The sequence below is a fragment of the Mesocricetus auratus genome, unplaced genomic scaffold (assembly GCF_017639785.1).
Source record: "Mesocricetus auratus isolate SY011 unplaced genomic scaffold, BCM_Maur_2.0 Super-Scaffold_100003, whole genome shotgun sequence".
Lineage (NCBI taxonomy): Eukaryota > Metazoa > Chordata > Mammalia > Rodentia > Cricetidae > Mesocricetus > Mesocricetus auratus.
In genome coordinates, this window is record NW_024429188.1 from 49,084,272 (window position 1) to 49,105,334 (window position 21,063).

General features: G+C 39.6%; 1 protein-coding gene across 7 annotated transcripts in view; it reads right to left on the reverse strand.

Moving 5' to 3' along the window:
• The window catches only part of Phka1 (phosphorylase kinase regulatory subunit alpha 1), a 110,129-nt gene that overhangs the window by 33,344 nt on the left and 55,722 nt on the right, over positions 1–21,063 (reverse strand). For 5 of the 7 annotated variants that reach the window (XM_040744275.1, XM_040744277.1, XM_040744278.1 and 2 more), the window contains exons 15-20: positions 14,732–14,841; positions 13,136–13,280; positions 8,709–8,787; positions 7,402–7,568; positions 5,163–5,339; positions 3,414–3,505 (exon numbers count right to left, since the gene is read on the reverse strand). In XM_040744275.1, coding sequence (XP_040600209.1) covers positions 3,414–3,505; positions 5,163–5,339; positions 7,402–7,568; positions 8,709–8,787; positions 13,136–13,280; positions 14,732–14,841 — 770 coding nt within the window. The remainder of the gene's footprint in view (positions 1–3,413; positions 3,506–5,162; positions 5,340–7,401; positions 7,569–8,708; positions 8,788–13,135; positions 13,281–14,731; positions 14,842–21,063) is intronic. The other 2 variants (XM_040744274.1, XM_040744279.1) reach the window with 2 other exon arrangements.

Sequence of the window (21,063 nt, forward strand, 5' to 3'; positions counted from 1 at the left end):
GAGAGTCTTGGTCCTGCCTCAACTCGATATGTCAGACTGTGTTGACTCCCCAAAGAAGGCCTTACCCCCTCTGAGATGTGGATGGGGGATGGTGAGGTGGCAGAAGGGGAGGGAGGGATAACTGGGGTTAGTATGTAAAATGAAAAAAAAAACAACAAAGTTTCTAAATGTTGGCCAGATGTGGTACTGCATACCTGTAACCCTAGCATTTGAGAGGTTAACACAACAGGATCAGGAATTCAAGTCCATCCTTATCTACATAGCAAGCTTAAGGCCAGTCTGGGTTATTTGACACTCTGCCTCACAATTTTTTTCCCAAAATGTTGATGAAAAACAAAAAAACCAACAAGCTCTATGATAGTGTGAAACAATTTTCTAAGTTTACTTTAAGAGTAAACTTAAAAAGACATGTATCTTCATTTGATAGTATTTTATTTAATACCATGTAATGGCTGGTTTTGTGTCAACTTGACACAAGCTAGAGTCATCAGAGAGGATGGAGCCTCAGTGAAGAAAATGCCTCCATGAGATCCAACTATAGGCCTTTTTCTCAATTAATGACTGATGTTGGAGGGCCTACCCCATTGTGGATGGAGTCATCCCTGGGCTGTGTTCTATAAGAAAGCAGAAGGACAATCCCCAGCAGGACACAGGAAAGTGACTGGTGAACTTGCTAAAACAAGATGGGACAGTTCTGAAGGGTTCCTGTTTCATGTAAGAGTCTGCAAGACAGGGGCTGGAGAGATGGCTCAGCGGTTAAGAGCACTCACTGACTGTTCTTCCAGAGGACCTGAGTTCAATTCCTGGCAACCACATGGTGACTCACACCCACCTTGAATGAGATCTGGTGTCCTCTGCTGGCATGCAGAAGATTGTATACATAATAAATAAAATACTAAAAAAAAAAGAGTCTGCAAGACATTCTGCAGGACACAAAGAAAAATGACTGACAAACTGCCAATACAGGTGGACATTTTAAAATTTCCTGTTTCACTGAGAAGTCTGCCAGACACACTAGGCCTATGGGCTGAAGATGGATGCTCCAACATTACAGAACAACTTTGAGTGACTGTCCAGGCAGCAAGATGTCTCTGTTAATTATCCTTCTGTGATCTTTGTCGGAGTTGAAGACAGTTATGTTTATGTTTTCCTTAGTTATGATATTAGATAAGTTACATATAAAACTTTAGACTCACAAAGATAGATGATAGAATATTTTCTTTAAATTTTACCAAATGTTAATGAACCAAATATTGTTAACTACAATTCTTACTTGATAACTGTTTTGTTACATATAATTTTACTATGTTAAAGTTAAAACCCTTCTTTTTATTTAGACAGAAAAAAAGATGATGGGGCTGGGCGTTGGTGGCGCATGCCTTTAATCCCAGCACTTGGGAGACAGAGGCAGGCGGATCTCTGTGAGTTTGAGGCCAGGCTGGACCAACAGCCTCCAAAACAGAGAAACCCTGTCTCGTAAAACCAAAAAAAAAAAAAAAAAGATGATGGGGGTTGTCCTTCTATGTACATGCTTCTCTTATTGGTTGATGAATAAAACACTGTCTGGTCAATGAGGCAGGAAGAAAGACGAGGATGAGGAGAATTCTGGGAAATGTTGGCAGAGTGAGCCCACCATACACAGAGTTGCGATGCTTCCGAAGGAGTCACAACATGCCGGGGGATTACCGGGTAAGCCATAGCCTTGTGGTAATACATAGATTGATAGAAATGGGTTAATAAGTAAGACAGAGTTAGCCAATAAGAAGTCCTAGTCATCGGCCAACAGTTTAATAACTAATACAGCATCTGTGTGTTTATTTGGGCCTCAAGGATGGCAGGACCAGTGGGGACAAAGAACCTCTTGGTATACATACTGGTTATTTTTGTTTGTTTGTTTGTTTTTCGAGACAAGGTTTCTCTCTTTGGAGCCTGTGCTGGAACTCACTTTGTAGACGAGGCTGGCCTCAAACTCAAAAGAGATCCTCCTGCCTTCACCTCCCGAGTCCTGAGGCCCAGAGTCAGGCAAGAAAACACCAAAGTGCTTGCCCATGTGGGCCTTGAAGTTACAATGAAAAAATATGTAATGGAGAAATGGTAAAGATAGAGTACGTGGTGGGGAGATTGAAGAGAAACAGAGAGGTTTGTGTGCTGTGGAAAGAGGTGGATGTGGAGATAGGATGGCAGTGAGGAACAAGCTGACATGAGGAACCTGCATAACCACCTGAGGCCATGGTGATGTCGAGGTTTGGCTGCCAATGAGGTCCATGTCAGGGTCTGTGGGCCTATAGCAGCTGGGGTCTATATTGATGTCTTGGCCTGTGTTCCCACGAGGGCCATTCAGATGTCTGTGGTTTGGGTTGGTGCCTGAGGCCATGCTGATGTCCTGAGCCATGTTGCTGCTGGGGGTGGCGGGGGGGGGGGGTATGGGTGTGGGTGTCAAAGTGATCCTATTAGTTTATGCTGCCACCAGAGGCCCTGGTGATATCTGGTCCTCTGGGTCCATAGTCCTACTGCAGCTGGGGTCTGTGTTGATACCCATGGCCCACATTACCTGCTGCCTGAAGCCATGTTGATGTTCAAGGGCTGTCCTGCTGCCTGTGGGCCATGTCTAGGTCTGTGGTCCTAACCTGGTGGGGTCTGTTTGATGTCAGAGATCTGGGTTACCACCAAAGGCCATGTGGATATCTATGGTCTGGGCTTCTGCCTGAAGCCATGTTGATGTCCAAATACTGTGCTGAGCTAGCCTGTCCCTCCTTGGGGTGGTGTGAAGGAGTTTGCCCCAAACACATGGCTGCAGGAGAACTACCACCCGGGCCCAGATCCAGGACCTTGAGTTGGCCCACCCCAACATCTACCCCATCTATGACCTGCTGGAGAGCATGAAGGGCCTGGTCCTGCAGAACCAAAGCCACAGGATCTCCACAACTCTGGGCAACATCAAGATGTCTGACAGGAGTCTTGGTGAAGGTCCAGTATTGATGGCATAGGAACCTGACCAGTGAATGACTCCTCACATGAATATTTGCAAGTAAAGCTGTTTGGGCAAAGGGGTATAGTCTGCGTAATACACCACTGCTTCACACACCACGATGATGAACAAATATGTGATGGAGAGGCAAGAAAGACACAGAGGGTAGACTGGTACGTGCACTGTAGAACTGGAGGTGCCATAGCTGGGACCGGTATGAGAGGAGCCTGACACTGATAGAGGAACAGGTGGCTGCCCAGAGGGGTTGGCCAAATGTTTTGTTTTCTTTTTTTTCTTTTGTTTGGGAGGCTTCAAGGGTGGAGGGCAGATATGGGAGGACTGGGAAATGATTGGGATTGGAGTGCAAGATGTGAAATTACCAAAGAATCAATAAAAAAGATGGCAGATTTATAAAAAAAGCTGACAGAAATATGTGCACAGTTACCTGGTTATCTTGAGGAGACGGAGGTGAGTCCAGTAAATTGAGCAAAGGACGAGAAGGTTGAAATAACGTTGTAGGAAGGTACATGGGAACATCTATAAGAAGTTGACGTTTATGGAAACAGTTAAAATAACTAGGAAAATATTAAAATACATGGTTGACATCAGCAATAAGGTAATATATGGATCAGTTCTCTACAGAACAAAATGCTGAAAGTTTCCTTCATTGATATCAATAAAAAGAAATGTGGATATTAGGTAATATTTATTTATTTATTTGGTTTTGCGAGACAGGGTTTCTCTGTATTGTTTTGGAGGCTGTCGGTCCAGCCTGGCCTCAAACTCACAGAGATCCGCCTGCCTCTCCCTCCCGAGTGCTGGGATTAAAGGCGTGCGCCACCACCGCCCGGCTAGGTAATTTTTAAAGTATCCAATTCATTGATGACTATTTTTATATTTTTGGAAGGATTTTTCCATAATTGTACCATCAACTAGACATATGAGACACTGTATTTATTAACATTATCACTATCACAATGATGCTACATCACTGATACTTTCACATAAACATATAAAAGCACATAAGAGAAAGAACTCAGTTACATTTTACTTTTTCTGGGCTTTCCTGAGAAAATATTTGATTTCCAGAGGTTGCAACTGGATGATTCTATCTAGGGGATCAAAAAACATGTAGTGGCTGATCAACTTTGAGATGTTCCTAAGATGTTTTACTTACATAGTGAAAATACTCAACCATAGCCTCTATAAGGACTGACCTGCATGTCATTTCCACCATTTTACACAGAGAGACAACACAGAGCTCAAATAACTTGTCAAGCAAGTAAATAACAGTGCTGGGAATTAAATTCTGGTTTCCTGATTTACAAATGACAAATGCAACTTAATGAACTTAAGTTCATGTCTTTGCAAAAACCCTTTCTATAGGGAGCATAACCAAAGGGTATACTAAGTTTTTCCTTGGCTCAATGTTAAACAATACCCTAGTGCTCACATTTAGTATCTGGTTAGTAATTGTCAATGAAAATTTAGATAGCAAGAGCATGCATCTCAATCATTCTCATCCTCTGTATAATGTAACATTCAGGTCATCTAGGTGTGGCTAAGGAACCCTTCTCTCTCTCCACATGTAGCAACCACAGAAATACTGAACAGTGTTAGGAACCACGGCTACCTTACAACAAACAGAAGATACCCTCCAATGAAAGCATTATTAAAGGAAAGTACTGGTTATGGAGAGGACTGTGACGATGTTGTGAAGAATGACCATTATATTTGAGAGCTACATGGCTAGAACAACCAGATGCACACTAATAGTGGACATAAAGGGAGAACCAGTTGTAGCTTAAAGTCAGTCTCTGTTTCTATCTATCCTGCTTTATAATAGGAATTCTAATGATGCTTTCTCTTTAAACAAATTTACTCTTAAAGAAGTAATTTTTCCAAATGAGAAAAACACTTCCACATGTTACTTCTATACTAAAATTAAATATGCTCTCTTGTTCAGTGTCTTGCTGGTCAAACCAGACTACATGACAATATCCATATCAAGACTACATATAATCCATTTATTTCAGAAGGACTTGAGCACCTACTATATTCCAGGTCTGCCAAAGAGGCTGTGAACAAAGCAGTGGACAATACCAAGTTCCTGCTTATGGTGGATCAAATTCTGGCCCCATCTTAGGCTTCATGTCACCTGTGTCTAACACTGGGGAGTAATGGCATTACTCACTCTGTACATGCAGCTCGTTGGCCTTGGTCACCAAGGACACTAAGTCACAAGTTGTTTGCACAGCAGCTCGGAACCGATCTAGCCCTCCCTTCTGTGAAGTAGGAGCTAGTTTAGGATGGGGAACAGTGTGTGCCAAAAGGTGGTCTAAATAACGAGCAACTTCATCACCACAGCAAGCTGCAAAGTTAGTTGGGGAAGGGGAAGAGACAAAAATGAACATCTTAGTTACTTCAAAATCTACCCAGTAGTCAGAATTACTGGCTCTTATACATAAAACATTATTTCTGTGTTTTTTTCCATGGGAAAAAACTTAGGATTATTGTATAACCCTACAGATTGATATTTAGAGCCTACAGCCATTTACTGGGACCCACCTGCTCTTCAATTTTGCTGAGACACAGGTAAAATTACTGAAAGCTTAAAGAAGTGATGGTTTGTTGTTCTAGAACAAGTAGATCAAGTATTTCATAATTTCTCTGTGTTGTGATGGTAGTGGTGGCAGAAGGGGGACAACAGTGGAGAAGGACAGGACAGGCCCCTTCAAGTCCTACTAGTAGAAAGAGACTTTTGTGGAGAAAGATCAGGGAAGGATAAAAATCTTCCACTAAATACTGAGTTAGTTGTAAAAACAGTCTACAAATACTAGTTCTAATGACTAACATAAAAGCATCTTTACATGCCACTGGTAAAGAAAGGCCTATCGGTCACAATTTGCCTTTTTAAGTTACCTCTATTTATTTATTCACCAAATATGTATTGTTACAGTGGAGCAGGAAGTGTCCTAGGCATTACAAATTGTTGTGGAAATAATATAGTTTCTATTCTCTTGGGCTTACCCCCTGCCACACATCGTATAGGTGTATGGTTTGTGGGCCACATGCAGCCAAGGATAACTATGAATAAGATCTGATACAAAATCATACACTTACTCAAAACATGAGGGTTTTTTTTACTCTATTGCATGATTCTTGAGCATGAACTTAGTAGATGATGACATCATGTCACAATTCCCAAAAGTTGGACACACCTATAATTATCTCAGCATACAGATATGGAAATGTCACACTTTAATATGAACACTCATAATGTATACAGTTAGGGAAGTGCTGGTCAGTACCAAAGCTGGCTAAGTCAGTCATGCATCATCACTTCTGGACAATCTTCAGTGACTTCTTCAGAAGTCCCTCTGTGATCTGATGTGACTAATTGGAACTAGCAGAGCTGTAAGAATTGAACTCAAATTCAATGACATCCTGGTGACAGATAATTTAGCTTTGACCTATAATACTGATAATCAATTAGAGGGATATCAGTTTCATTTCATTTTCAAAATAGTTTATGCAAAAGAAATACTAAGCAAATAAAGAGATATAAAGAGTAAATGTTGAGTCCAAACAAAAATCAATACTTAGTACTTCTAATGTGTTGGCTTACTTTGAGATTACTCTTGTTAGTATCTTAAGATAGATGATACCAGTCAAATATTCAGACAACAAAAGCCAAGATTTAGATAGTTAGATGAACCATTCTCTTATAGAAAATTCTTGTTTGAAGATTCAAACAATGTAATTTTTGTCTTGCAAAGGTCAGTACTTTTGCATTGCAGTCAGTGTTTCCTAGTCATCTTAAATCCATGCTATCAGAATGCTTTATTGTGCATCATGTTTATAGCCTTAGCATTGATTATATGCATTATTTGTCTCATTTGTCACATAAAAGCCACAGGCATTATAAAAAGGCCTTTTCAAACTACAGAGACCTCTACAAAAATATCAATGCATGTCTCTTAAACTATATAAAATACAATTCCTTGAATTATATGAAATTTTAAATATAACTCTAACCAAATTTCATATTTTATGCTTCTTAATGCCAAAAGTAATATATAAATATGTGTGTATGTATGATGTTTTCAACTGCACTACTAATTAAATTTTTTACTTACCATTGTTTCTTCCCATTTCAAATTACCAGCTACTTCAAATGTTCATGAAAGAAATCCACCCTAATCTTAGTAAGGCACAGTCAACCCCATACTCCACAATCAGTCACCACAGAGATATTAGACCAGAAACCACAGAGAAAAGCGAAGCCAAACAAAAGTAGAAATCTAAATGTATTAAAGAGGAGTGATGATGCTGTACTATGAGATTGCTGGAAACATGAGTTATTAATGATGAAGCTAAACAATCATTTGTATTCTTGTCCAGCCAGCTAATGCTTTTTAAGGCCTCCTTACCATTACCTGTTGAATCATAGTTATCCATCCAGTTGCCTGATTCCAGCTCATCATAGTCTTCATCATAATCTTCACTGTACAGCTTACCCTCAGGTCCAGGGTCCATGAAGCTTAAGTGTGTGCAGCAAGATGTTGTCAAAAACTCTGACAATTTACCTGTCTGGATCCTTACAATTACAGGGTAGATAGAAAACAGTAAATCAGGGAACATCTTTTTATAAGATATACAAATAAGTCACAATTGTCAATAAAATAAGGCTTGGCATGTTTTAACATGTTAGGGACAAGATTTTAAAAGAAAGACCACTAATTAGAGCTCACAATCCTCCAACAGATTATTTTTACTCTCTTCCATTGCTGTACACTATGCTGAATGTCTGGTAAAACACTGCATTAGCTATTAGAAAGGTAGATAGAGAATGAAGATAAATCATATAAATCTATCAAGTCATTAAAAAATACCACTGGGGCTAAAGAAACTGCTAAGTGGCTTAGAGCACTGGCTGCTCTTCCAAAGGACCTAGGCTCAATTCCCAGCACCCAAATGGTAGCTCACGACTGTCTGTAACTCCACTTCCAGGCAATCTGGTACTCTTGTTACAGCCTCTGTGGGAATCATGCATGCACACCGTGCACAGACATACAGGCAGGTAAAACTCTCATACACATAGAATAAAAATAAAAAGAAATCTTAAAAGTTCTAAAATATCAACAAAAGACCATTTTGGACATACACAATATTTTAAATTTTTATACATTGTAATAAATTAAGTTGAATCATATCATTCTCTACTTAATAAGCCAATTACAAAACTTCAAATGAATTTAGTAGTATCAGTTTTCTAAAGAAGCCAGTTTAAAGGGGCTACCAAAGGCCAGACTTTGGATAATTTGAAAAATGAAAGAAATAACAGGAATGGGTCGTGATATATTGAATAAAATAAGAATCCAAAGAATATATATTAATAATAAACCACAAAATAAGGTAATTTTTATATATAAGAATTCCAAATAATAGTAACATTGTCAAAGTGAGCATTGGTTTACATGTGTGTATACAGACAAATTTCTAGAAGGCTATTTTACAACTCAGTAATAGTTCCTCTATGCAAGAATCAATGGAATCAGACACTCACGTGCCTCTGGAGATGGTATCTTGAGAAAGACAGTGAATTCTTCTAACTGTGTTTGTTGTCTCAGCATCTATCTGAATCTAAATTTAATTTTCTCATCTGATAAGCGGGGCTCAAAAATTATTGACAGTTTGTTGTGCTACATCTCCCCTGCTCAGGGTACAGGTCACTTACCTTGCCCCACCAAAATAGCCATCCTGCATTTTTAGGAGTGCTGCCAAGATGCTTGAATTCAAGCTGGTTCCATTTTCATCTTAAAAGGGAAAGATTTTACAAACAATGTTTGTTGTTTTAACTTAGAAGTAGGGGAAAATCTTTCAGTTATTTCAAACCAACATTGTACGATGAGACACCCCTTATTGAACACCTGTGCTTCAATGATTAATGTGAGGATCAACATCACTGTAGAATGGTCAAATGGTAAAGATTAAGTTCTTCAAAGGCATTATTTTTATCACAAGTAACCAGCACTGTTAACAACATCAACTATTTATCAAATGTTTATGACACAGGCTATTGATAAATCAGCCTGCCTCCATCTTAGGCTTGAAAGCTGTCTTACAATAAAAATAAACTAGGTTCATTCCTGTTTATGACTAAATCTCTGTTTGCAAAAGACTGGGCTATGGTCCACTTGTATCCTTAACTACAAATGGCTCTATACTGCCTATTCCAGGAAACAGCAACCATGTCTTTGTTTCAAAAAGTTGGGTTTTTCGTTTTAGTTTCAGTTTTTCAAGACAAGTTTGCTCTGTGTAGTCCTGGCTGTCATGGAACCTCAAACTCAGAGATCTGCCGCCTTTGCCCCTCAAGTGCTCAGATAAAAGGTGTAGTTCACCATTGTCTGGCTTCAAAGACTTTCTATGACCATCTTGCAACCTTACCTTTGTTTCAAAGGTTGTGATGGCAATGCTGTTATGACCATTTGTAAAGATCCTCCTGTAATCCTGCCTATCTGCCTGCCAAATACCCCATCTGGAAACCCCCAACCCTTGAACTATAAAAACTCTTATCTTGCCATGTCCATGTCTCGAACTTCACCTTAGGGGGAGGCAGCCCATGTACACGAATAAAACAACTTGCTTTTTAGTTAATTGCTTGCTTTAATTAACTTGGCCATGATGATTTGGGTTGGTGGTCGTTCTCCTTGAATCATTGGGATTAGATTATGATAAGCATCTCATAGATGGTATCTTAGTGTTTCTATTACTGCGACAAAAGAACATGATCAAAAAGCAAGTTGGGGAGGTAGGGGTTTACTTGGCTTACACTTCAGCATTGCTGCCCAGTCACTTAAGTAAATCAGGACAGGAACTCAAACAGGGCAGGATCCTGGAGGCAGAGCTGATGTAGAGGCCATGGACAAGTGCTGCTTACTGACTTGTTCACTATGGCTTGCTCAGCCAGCAGGCTAGGGATGGCTCCACCCACCATAGGCCCTTCCCCCATAGATCACTAATTGAGAAAATGCCTTAAAGCTGGATCTCAAGGAGATGTTTCCTCAACAGAGGCTCTCTCCTCTCTGATGACTCTAGCTTGTGTCAAGTTGACACATAAAACCAGCCAGGACCGGTACAGGTGGGGTCTCTCTCTCTCTCTCTCTCTCTCTCTCTCTCTCTCTCTCTCTCTCTCTCTCTCTCTCTCTCTCTCTCTCTCTCTGTACATAAAATCTTCTATAAGGGTAATAATTATCTGGTTTTTATATGAAACTGATGATAGTCTTGAGATTTGCTTTTTCTATTTTGTTCTTTCTAATAGCACTCAGGAGGCAGAGGGAGGAGGGCCATGAGTTCAAGGTCAGGCTGGTCTACATAATGAGTTCCACAATAGTCTGGGCCATATAGTGAAACTGTGATTCAAAAACACAAAACAAAATGACAAAAAAACCAATAAAAGCCAGACACAGTGGTGCACATCTGTAATCTCTGTACTTGAGAGGCAGAGGCAGGAAGATCAGTAGTCCAAACCCAGCCTTAGCTATATATCAAGTTTGAAGACAGTTTAGGCTACATATGCTGTGGAATAATCCTTCTGTATACTGTGAAGATGTGTTGCTCTCATTGTTAATAAAAAGCTGATTGGCCAATAGCTAGGCCTGGTTTTTGAGGTAGAGAGAATGCTGGGAAGAAGGAGAGCAGTGAAACTTAGGAGTTGCAAAAGCAGCAGGAGATGAACTTGTACTGAGAAAAGGTACTGAGCCATGTGGCAGAACCTAATAAGAAATATGGATTAATTTAAAATGTAAGAGTTAGCTATTGGCTGAGTATTTATAATTAATAATATGTCTCTGTGTGGTTATTTGGGGGAGTGGCTGGTCAGCAGTCTAGATGAAAAACCCTAACCCTACATATATAAGACCAAATCTTAGAAATCAAACAGGGTAAGTAAAATTGCTCAGTGGGGGAAAACACTTGCTGCCAAGCCTTATGACCCGAGTTTGATCCCTGGAACACACATGATAGAGAAGACCAACTTCTGCAAATTGTCTTCTGACCACCACATAAAAGCCATTACATGTACACACATGTGCACATGCACTAAATACAAAATACATAAAACAATCAAAATGAGAATAAATACATGTAATAAAATAGATAGGCACAGTGGTTAATGCCTGAAATCTCAGCATTTGGGAGACTGAAGCAGGAAAACTATAGTTCAAACCAGCTTGGTGAGATTCAAGCCAGCATAGTCCATAGAGTAAAACTGTCTCAAAAGAATTAAAGAGCAAAAAGAAAAGAAAGAAACTCAAATTTAACAAAATAAAATGACTTTTGTATCATCCTTTTCTATTTTTAATATAACCAATGCAGGGTATTATCTCTTCATCTCACATGTGCATTAATTTCCTTGATGTCAGTCTACTCTAATGACGGTATTACTTAAGGGTACTGTCACCAACTAATACCCTCTCAATACAACTCATTTCATGTCACTCCTTACTAAAAACATTTGAAAGCTTAAATTTCTTCTATTACTTGTTTTAAATGTCTCTGATTATTTTCAGAGAAGTTTTCCTAATCTGATCCTACCTTACTTTGCCAGTTTTGTTTACCATAGTACTCTAATCTGTTCAGGTTGGTCTCTTTAGCAGGCTCACATATAGGCTCATCCCTCTGTCCAGGCATCATTCATGCCATACCCTACCTCAGTTAAGATCCCATTCTTCTTTCCTCCTCCTATGTTAATATTAACAATTCCATGGGCAGGAAAGATGACTCGGTAGATAAGGTCATTTGTTGGTCTTGTGGAAGACCCAGGTTCTGGTCCCAGCACCCACATAAGGTGTTTCACTAAACCTGTGCCTCTAGCTCCTGAGGATCTGACACCCTCTTTTGACCTCTGTGGACACATGCTCAAGTGTGCACTCACATATATTTTTAAAAATCTTGTTTAAAAACAAAAACCAAAGCCGGGCAGTGGTGGCACATGCCTTTAATCTCGGCAGAGGCAGAGGCAGAGGCAGAGGCAGAGGCAGAGAGGCAGAGAGGCAGAGGCAGAGAGGCAGAGAAGCAGAGGCAGAGGCAGAGAGGCAGAGGCAGAGGCAGGTGAGTTTGAGACCAGTCTGGTCTACTGCAAGAGTTCTAGGACAGCCTCCAAAGCCACAGAGGAACCCTGTCTTAAAAAACAAACAAACAAACAAACAAACAAAAAAGTAAGCTCAAAAGCCTACGTCCCACATCAGCTAAAATTTCTTTTTTGGCACCCTGATAGCTTTCAGTATTTTAGTACTCTGTAACATACTCTCTTGAATTTGTCTACAATTATTATTACCTATCAACTTTGCCTTACAAATTAAACTGTACACTATCTCAAGCAATTGTCAGAATACATTAGCAAGCAATTGTTAGAATACATTAGTTATTAAATGGACTTGTTAATTATTCCAAGTAAAGAAAAAAGACAAAAGAACAAAGACTACCCTACTTTCTTAGCTCCTGTTATTTTGTAGCCTTTTCAAATGTGACCAAAATTCCTACCAGTCTGTCTGGATTTTGAATGATTCATGATAAAGGGTTCTTTTTCATGAAAAGGAATTCTATGCTCTTTGGCAGTACACACAGACCTTTGGAAGCAACAGCAGAGACACAGAAAGAAAGCAGCAGGAACTCAGAACAATAAAGTCTTTCCTTCTAAGGAAGCATCTCTCCCTGCCCCCAATACAAACCAAAAATCTTGGCACTCTCTGCTCCCAGATCTCATTTATTCAGTAAGACAGGCTTTGGAAGGAGAAGCTTGGGAACTTCATTATAAATCTTGATGCTCCATTGAAATAAAATAGACCTCTTTAAAAAGAACTGTTGAATACAATATTTGGAAAACTCACTCAGAAAATCAATTATATAAAGCTAGTATCTGCTCCAGTTTTTTACATTATGGTTCTCAAATCATGTGACATAGTCTTATGCTTCCATTTGTTTCATATTTATCATCTGTCTTCACCTCCTAAAACGTAAGCTTAAACAGAACAGAAACCTTGCCTGCCTATCACCCTGTGTGTCCAGAGCTTAGAAAACTGTCACAAAAGGTAAGCTGGTGAGTTCTGCTCTACAGTGGGATGCTGAAGGACTACACATGACTTATTTCACTCATTCCCTTACCAAGCATGGTGTGTGAGATGGGGAAAGTGATGGTAGGCTGGCCCGTCATCCTCCAACGGCTACAGAGGTAGGAGAGGTCTGTTCTAAGCATCTCTACTATCATCTTGTTGTCCAGAGCAAAGTAAAACTGTTGCTGGTCTATAAACTGAATAAAAGAAAACAACCATTCAGAAAAATTTGCTTTCACAAATAGCAAATGATATTTTTCAATGTTCACTTAGTCATAAAGCATATATGTCACAGAGGAAACAGTATTCTCAAATTCAATGCCTAATAATTCCCAAAGTATGTGGTGGTCAGTGGTATGCACAACAATAGTTTCTGATATTTTTTTCTTTTTTTTTGATTTTTTGAGACAGTGTAGCTTTAGTTCTCCTGGAACTCACTCTATAGACCAGGCTGGCCTCGAACTCAGAGATCCACCTGCTTCTGCTTCCTGAGTACTGGGATTAAAGGCATGTGTCACCACTGCCCAGCTAGTTTCTGATATTTTTAAAGTGGTGACTGCCTACAAATCTTTTCAAGTATATAATTTCATTTAATCCTGTAACCACCTAGTGTAGGAGCTCCCCTTTCCCTCCTCCTTTTCTTCCTAATCTCTTAATTTGTAGCCTAGGCTAGCTTTGATCTCATAATGCCCCTGCTCTATAATTCCTGAGTTCTGGGATTACAGGCATGCACCACTATTCTCAGCTTGTCATTTTTCTTTTAATATGAAGAGTAAGACTCAGAGACAACATGTGGACTAGCACACACATTTGATTAGCAAATGGAAAAGTTAGAAATAGAGACTAGAATCAGTTCATCTTTTGTTTATGCCTATCTTAGATGCACTGTGTTAAATAAGACAGAATTAGATTTCTTCTTCCAGAAAGTATTTACTGTACTTCTAGAGATTAAACCTTGGGCCTTGTGCATGTTTAGCAAAAACTTCACCATTAAACTCCATCTTCAGCCCTTGATTGAAACAGAATATTCCTATGTAGCTTATACACTGACCTTGCTAACCATGTTGCTCAGGTTGGCTCTAAATACATTACCCTGTCTTCCTAAGCACTGGGATTATAAGCATGTGACACCATGCCTAGCTTCCTTCACAGAAAATAATTTTTACTACCATACATATATGCAATTGATCTTAGATCTATTATTATGTAGCTAATAAATATCAGGCCACCAATATGTTATGGCCTAATAGCCCTGATATTTTTCTTTAAAAGAGGGAATTGAACATTCTATGCAAATGAAAGGGCTCCTTCCCAATAGGAAATAATTTAGCAGTTAAATAAAATAGTGTGTTTCATTCATAAAGGACAAATATAACTTCTGAAAATGAGGAAAATTCTCTAAGTATCTGAACATTTGGAAAATCCCAGTCACAGTTTAACACCCAGGACTACTCTTGGTAGTGACAGTCACTTGGCAAAGCTCTATACAGCAAATTCCATTCAGTTCAATTCAACAGTTACTGAGCCATTTAATATATGCAAGGCCCTGTGAGACTGTGACTAATCCAATCCCAGAAAATGCTTTATTTCTGCAGTCTCTCTCCCTCATATTTCCATCTCAATGCATGTTGCAGCTTATCCCACTCACCTGTGGAGTGAAAGTAAAGATTGTTTTGCGAATGTCATAGAGTTTTGATGTTCCAAGCACACCCATGAGCCTGTAGGGTCGGCCACTGAGTTTCATTTTACTGTTGCAACCTGACACAAAATTGAGAAATGGTCAGGATATTCTGAGTGTACAAATTAAGGCACTATTTGTTTATACAGCTACACACAATGTATGTATATACATAGACACACATCTATCACATTTGCAACAGGTTAAGGTGTTTTCCTTTTGCCGGGCTTTGGTGGCGCGCACCTTTAATCCCAGCACTTGGGAGGCAGAGGCAGGTGGATCTCTGTGAGTTCGAGGCCAGCCTGGTCTACAGAGCGAGTTCCAGGACAGCCTCCAAAACAATACAGAGAAACCCTGTCTCGAAAAACCAAAAAAAAAAGGTGTCTTCCTTTTACAGTTTATCTTTCTAAAATTGGAATCTATCTTGCAATCTGTATCTATGTTAAATATATTACATATATTACTATAAATATAAAACTATATTAAGTAAAGTTTTAGATACAATCAGGGAATTGTTCACTGACGAATTTTTCCTATCACCAAAAGGGAAAATACTTTACATATTGTTCTAAAAATGTTTTCCTCCCAAATACTTTGAATATCCTTTCTTGTCAGCACCAATAGAAAGAACCTTTACTACATGTTTCTGGCTATAACGTATTTTCATGAGTACTTGATTTGTTATCTTTACCAAATATGCTGCCTTTTCATGAACATGTGTATGAATACACGTGCAGGCCAGTGGAAATTTTCAGGTGTCATCCTCAGGAATATCATTCATCTCCTTTTGAGTTCCAGTTTCTCATTAACCTAGTCCACTAGACTTGCTGGCTAGTGATCCCCAGGATCCTCCTGTGGCAGCCTCCCCACTGCTGGAATTACAAGCATGCATACCATTCCTGACATTCTTATGTTTATTCAGGGGATCAAATCAGGTCCTCATGATTGCAAGACAAGTGTTTTGCCAATTGAGTCATTCCCCCCAACCCCTAAACATGCTGCATTTTCAGAGTTGCTTAATTTATAAGAGAGCAGACCAGAGAATACTTAATTCCAAATTCCTCTGAATAAAACACAAATTTGCTCTGGGATTACTATCAAAACCAGGTTTATTCATGGATTCTTACTAGTAAAATCTTAACTATTATTGAATATGGTGTGTGTGTGTGTGTGCATGCATACATGTGCACACATACTCATGATATGACACATGGAGGTCAGAGGGCAACCTTTATAGCTGGTTCTTTTCACTTTGAGATTCTAGGATTAAACTCAAGTCATCAGGCTTTTGTGGCTAGTGCTTTTACCTGCTTAGTCATCATGTTGGCCTTTGCTAGTATCTTTTTTATCACACTAAAATATATGTAACATAAAATTTATCATTTTAGTAATTTAAGAGTAAAGTTTAGTGCTGGGCATTGGTGGTGCACGCCTTTAATCCCAGCACTCGGGAGGCAGATCTCTGTGAGTTTGAGGCCAACCTGGTCTACAAAGCGAGTTCCAGGACAGTCTCCAAAGTCCCAGAGAAATGCTGTCTCGAAAAAAAAATAACTGCTTTATTTCACTCAGCACAATATCTTTGAAGTTCATATATGCCATAGCACACGATAGAATTTCCTTCCTTTTTAAGGTCAAATATTCCATCCTATGTATATGCCTCCTTTGCTTCTCTATTCAATTGTTGATAGATTATTTGGAGTGTTGTCATTTTTTGGCTATTGTAAATAATACCATACAATAATGAAGAAAATACCTATACCTAATCAACCTCCTCATTTTGTTTCCTTTTGGGTATAGACCTAGAATTCCTGACTCATAAACCAATTCTTTTTTTTTTTTGGCTTTTTGAGACAGGGTTTCTCTGTATTGCTTTGGAGCCTGTCCTGGACCTTGCTCTATAGACCAGGCTGGCTTCAAACTCACAGAGATGCACCTGCCTCTGCCTCCCGAGTGCTAGGATTAAAGGCGTGTGCCACCAACTCCCGACTTCATATACCTATTCTATATTAAACTTTAAAACTTTATTTTTTGGTTGTGAGCCTAGCCTTTAATGGCTAGCCATCTCTCCAACCCTAACTTTAAAACTTTAAAAAAGAGTTATTTTTTTGTTTTATGTGTACAGGTGTTTTGTGACTCCAGCATCAAAAGAGGCCACAAGAGGGCATTGGACTGTGTGTGTGTGTGTGTGTGTGTGTGTGTGTGTGTGTGTGTATAAAACAATTATAGAAATAAAAGTCATAGACTTGAGAGGGAGCAAAGGGGTGCATGGGAAGGGTTGGAAGGGGGGAAGGGAGAAAATTATGAAATTGTGTTTTAATTTCAAAACTATACAAGTTTTTTAAAAAGATTAAGAAAGAAAAAATGTAGTACTAGTAAAGACAAAACAGTAGTCTATATAACCTCAAGGTAACATACACATGTGAATCAGCATGTGCATGTGAACAACAGAGATGTCATTTAAAGACTATGAACTGTTTAAAAACTATATGAATAATTAAGTGAGTAGTGCTTGAATAACTTGTTGGTTTTTGACAAAAAAGTTAGATTTTTCACCTTAAAAGATCCGTTTTAAATTTATCTTACAAGTTAAAAGTAGGCCTGGCATGGTGACACATGTCTTTAATCCTAGAACTCGGGAGGCAGAGGCAGGTGGATCTCTGAGTTGAAGGCCAACCTGGTCTACAAAGCAAGTTCCAGGACAGCCAGGGCTGTAACATGAAGAAACATCTTGAAAAAAACCAGGAGAAAAAAGTTAAATGTAAAATTATAAACATAAATAACTAGAATAAAATGTAATGAAACAGATCTGACCTAGGACTGAGCCTATTTTTCTCAGTATGAAAGCAAAGATAGAAATGAAAAAGAAAAAAACATTTGCTACATACACACATTAGACTTAGTTGAGCATGGTGGGGGTGGGGGTAATCTGAGTACTTATGAGGTAGAGGCAGGAGGATTATCTGAATTTCAAGGCCAGACTGGTATACATAGTGCAGCTTGGGTTACAGTGAGAGACATGCTCAGAACAAAACTGAAGTTTCAGGACAGCCAGAGTGTGGTAGTTTGAATGTAACTGGCTTCCATAAGCTCATATGGAGTTGTATTATTTTGAGGTGTGGCTTTGTTGGAGGAGGTATGACCTTGTTGGAGAAAGTATGTTACTGAAGGGGTTGGGTTTTGAGGTCTACTTTGCTCAAGCTTCCCTAAGTGTGACACTCAGACCACTTCCTGTTGCCTGCAGGTCAAGATGTAGAACTCTCAGCTCCTTCTCCAGCAGCCTGTCTGCCTACATGTCACCATGTCACACCATGATGATAATAGACTAAACCTCTGAACTGTAAATAAACCACCACAATTAAATGTTTCCCTTTATAAGAGTTGTTGTGATCATGGTATCTTCACAGCAACAAAAACCCTAACTAAGGCACAGAGCTACACAGAGAAACCCTGTTTTGAAAAACAAAACAAAAAACCCATAGAAACCAGCAAGAAAATTTAAAGTCTATTTCAAAAACAACAATAGAATGAAATTGGCAATTTAAAAATAGATGGAAAAATTACAATTTATGAAAACAAGTTAATCAAAAGCTCATCAAAAAATTCCTAAGAGCCCCAGTGCTTAAGTGCTTAAGGTGATTAGGGCCCTGCTCTGAGCCCCAACTCCCTGCATCCCCTGGCTCCATATCCCTGGGCGTTTTTCTGTACCTAGAGAGGACCTGCCCCCCCTCCGAAGGAGCACCCTGAATCTGCCCACACCTCAGTCGTCAGTGTCTTCCAGTTCTTTCCCGGCTCTTAAAGTACTTAAGATGAATGAGGGCCCTGCTCTGAGCCCCAACTCCCTACATCCCACAGCTCCATATCTCTGGGTGTTTCTGCGCCTAGAGAGGACCTGCACCCCCCGGAAGGATCACCTTGAATCTGCCCACACCTCAGTCTTCAGTGTCTTCTGGTCCTTTCCCCGTCCTTAAGGTGAGTAGGGGCCCTGCTCTGAGCCCCAACTCTCTACATCCCCCAGCTCCATATCACTGGGCATTTCTCCACCTAGAGAGGACCTGCCCCCCCACCGAAGGAACTCCCTGAATCTGCCCACACCTCAGTCTTCAGTGTCTATGGGTCCCTTCCTGGCTCTTAAGGTGCTTAAGGTGAGTGGGGGCCCTACTCTGAGCCCCAACTCCCTACATCTCCCAGCTCCAGCTCCCTGGGTGTTTTCTGTGCCTAGAGAGGACCTGTCCCCTGGAAGGATTGCCCTGAATCTGCCCACACCTCAGGCTTCAGTGTCTTCTGGTCCTTTCCTGGTGCTTAAGTGCCTAAGTGCTTAAGTTTCTTCCTGCTGCTTAAGTACCCTCTGGTCTCCGCCCTGTGCTTGAGAGTGTACCAAAACCAACTGCACCCATTGAAGTATTGGACCTGTTTGAATGCACTGGAAAGGATCCTTAGACCCAAACCCACCAGGAGAGGAAGAGACCCCACGAGCTCCCACTGAAAGAAAGGATGGGAAGAAGGCAATATAAAAACTCAGCTAACAACAGAAGAACCAGTATGACACCACCAGAGTCTAGAAACTCTGCACCAGCAAGACCTGAACATACCAACACAGACGAAACAGAAAAGAATGACCTTCAAAACAACCTCCTAAAAGTGATAGAGGCCTTCAAAGAGGATATGAGAAAATCCCTTAAAGAAATGGAAGAAAACACAAACCAAAAAAATGCAAGAAATCAACAAATTTCTTAACGAAAGTCAAGAAAAAGCAATCAAACAGATGAAGGAAACAATTCAAACAGTTCAAGACCTCAAAACCGAAATGGAGACAGTAAGAAAAACACAAACTGAGGTAATGCTGGAAATTTAAAGGCTGAAAAAAAAAAACAATCAGGAACTACAGATGCAAGCATAACTAACAGAATACAACAAATGGAAGACAGAATCTCATGCACTGAAGATAAACTAGAGGAAATAGACTCATCGACAAAAGAAAGTCATAAATCCAATAAATCCTTAACACAAAATATCCAGGAAATATGGGACACCGTGAAAAAACCAAATCTAAGAATAATAGGTATAGAAGAAGGCTAAGAAGCCCAGCTCAATGGTGCAGAAAACATAGTCAACAAAATCATAGAAGAAAACTATCCCAACCTGAAGAAGGAGATGCCTATGAAACCCAGAAGGTCCTGGATAGATGTTCTACAAACACTAAGAGACCACAGATTCCAACCCAGACTACTACTCCCAGCAAAACTCTCAACCACTATAGATGGAGAAAACAAGATATTCCATGGCAAAACCAGATTTATGCAATACGTATCCACAAATCCAGCCCTACAGAAAGTTCTACAAGGAAACCTCCAACCCAAGGGAGTTAACTACACTCAAAATAACATGGGCAATAGATAACTTAACCAGAAATCAAAAATAGGAGAAAAACTCACACATAAAATCACCACCAAAAACAGACCCAAAGCAAACAAGAATCAACAATAAATGGTCATTAATATCCCTGAATATCAATGGTCTTAACACACCTATTAAAAGGCACAGGCTAACAGAATGGATACGAAGACAGAATCCATCCTTCTGGTGCATACAAGAAACACACCTCAATTTCAAAGAGAGACGCTAACTCAAGGTTAAGGGTTGGGAAAGACTTTCCAATCAAATGGACATAAGAAGCAAGCGGGTGTAGCTATCCTAATATCTAACAAAATAGATTTCAAACTAAAATTAATCAAAAGAGATGAAGAAGGACATTTCATATTCGTCATAGGAAAAATCCATCAGGAAGAAGTCTCAATTCTGAACATATATGCCACAAATATAAAGGCACCCACGTTCATAAAAGAAACATTACTACAACTCAAATCACACATTAAACCCTACACACTTATAGTGGGAGACTTCAACACACCACTCTCACCACTGGACATGTTCACCAGACAGAAACTTAACAAAGAAACAAAGGAATTAACATTAGTGATCACCCAATGGGGTTTAACAGACATCTATAGAACATTCCACCCAAACATAAAAGAATATACCTTCTTCTCAGCACCACAAGGAACCGTCTCTAAAATCGACCACATTCTTGGCAGTAAAGCAAACCTCAACAGATACAAAATAATAGAATAACCCCCTGTACCCTTTCAGACCACGGCTTAAAATTAGAATTTACTGTCAACACAGACTGCAGAAACCTCACAAACTCATGGAAACTGAACAATGCTCAATTGCATCACCCCTGGGTAAAGGAAGAAATAAAGAAAGAAAGAAATAAAAGACTTCCTAGAATTTCATGAAAACAA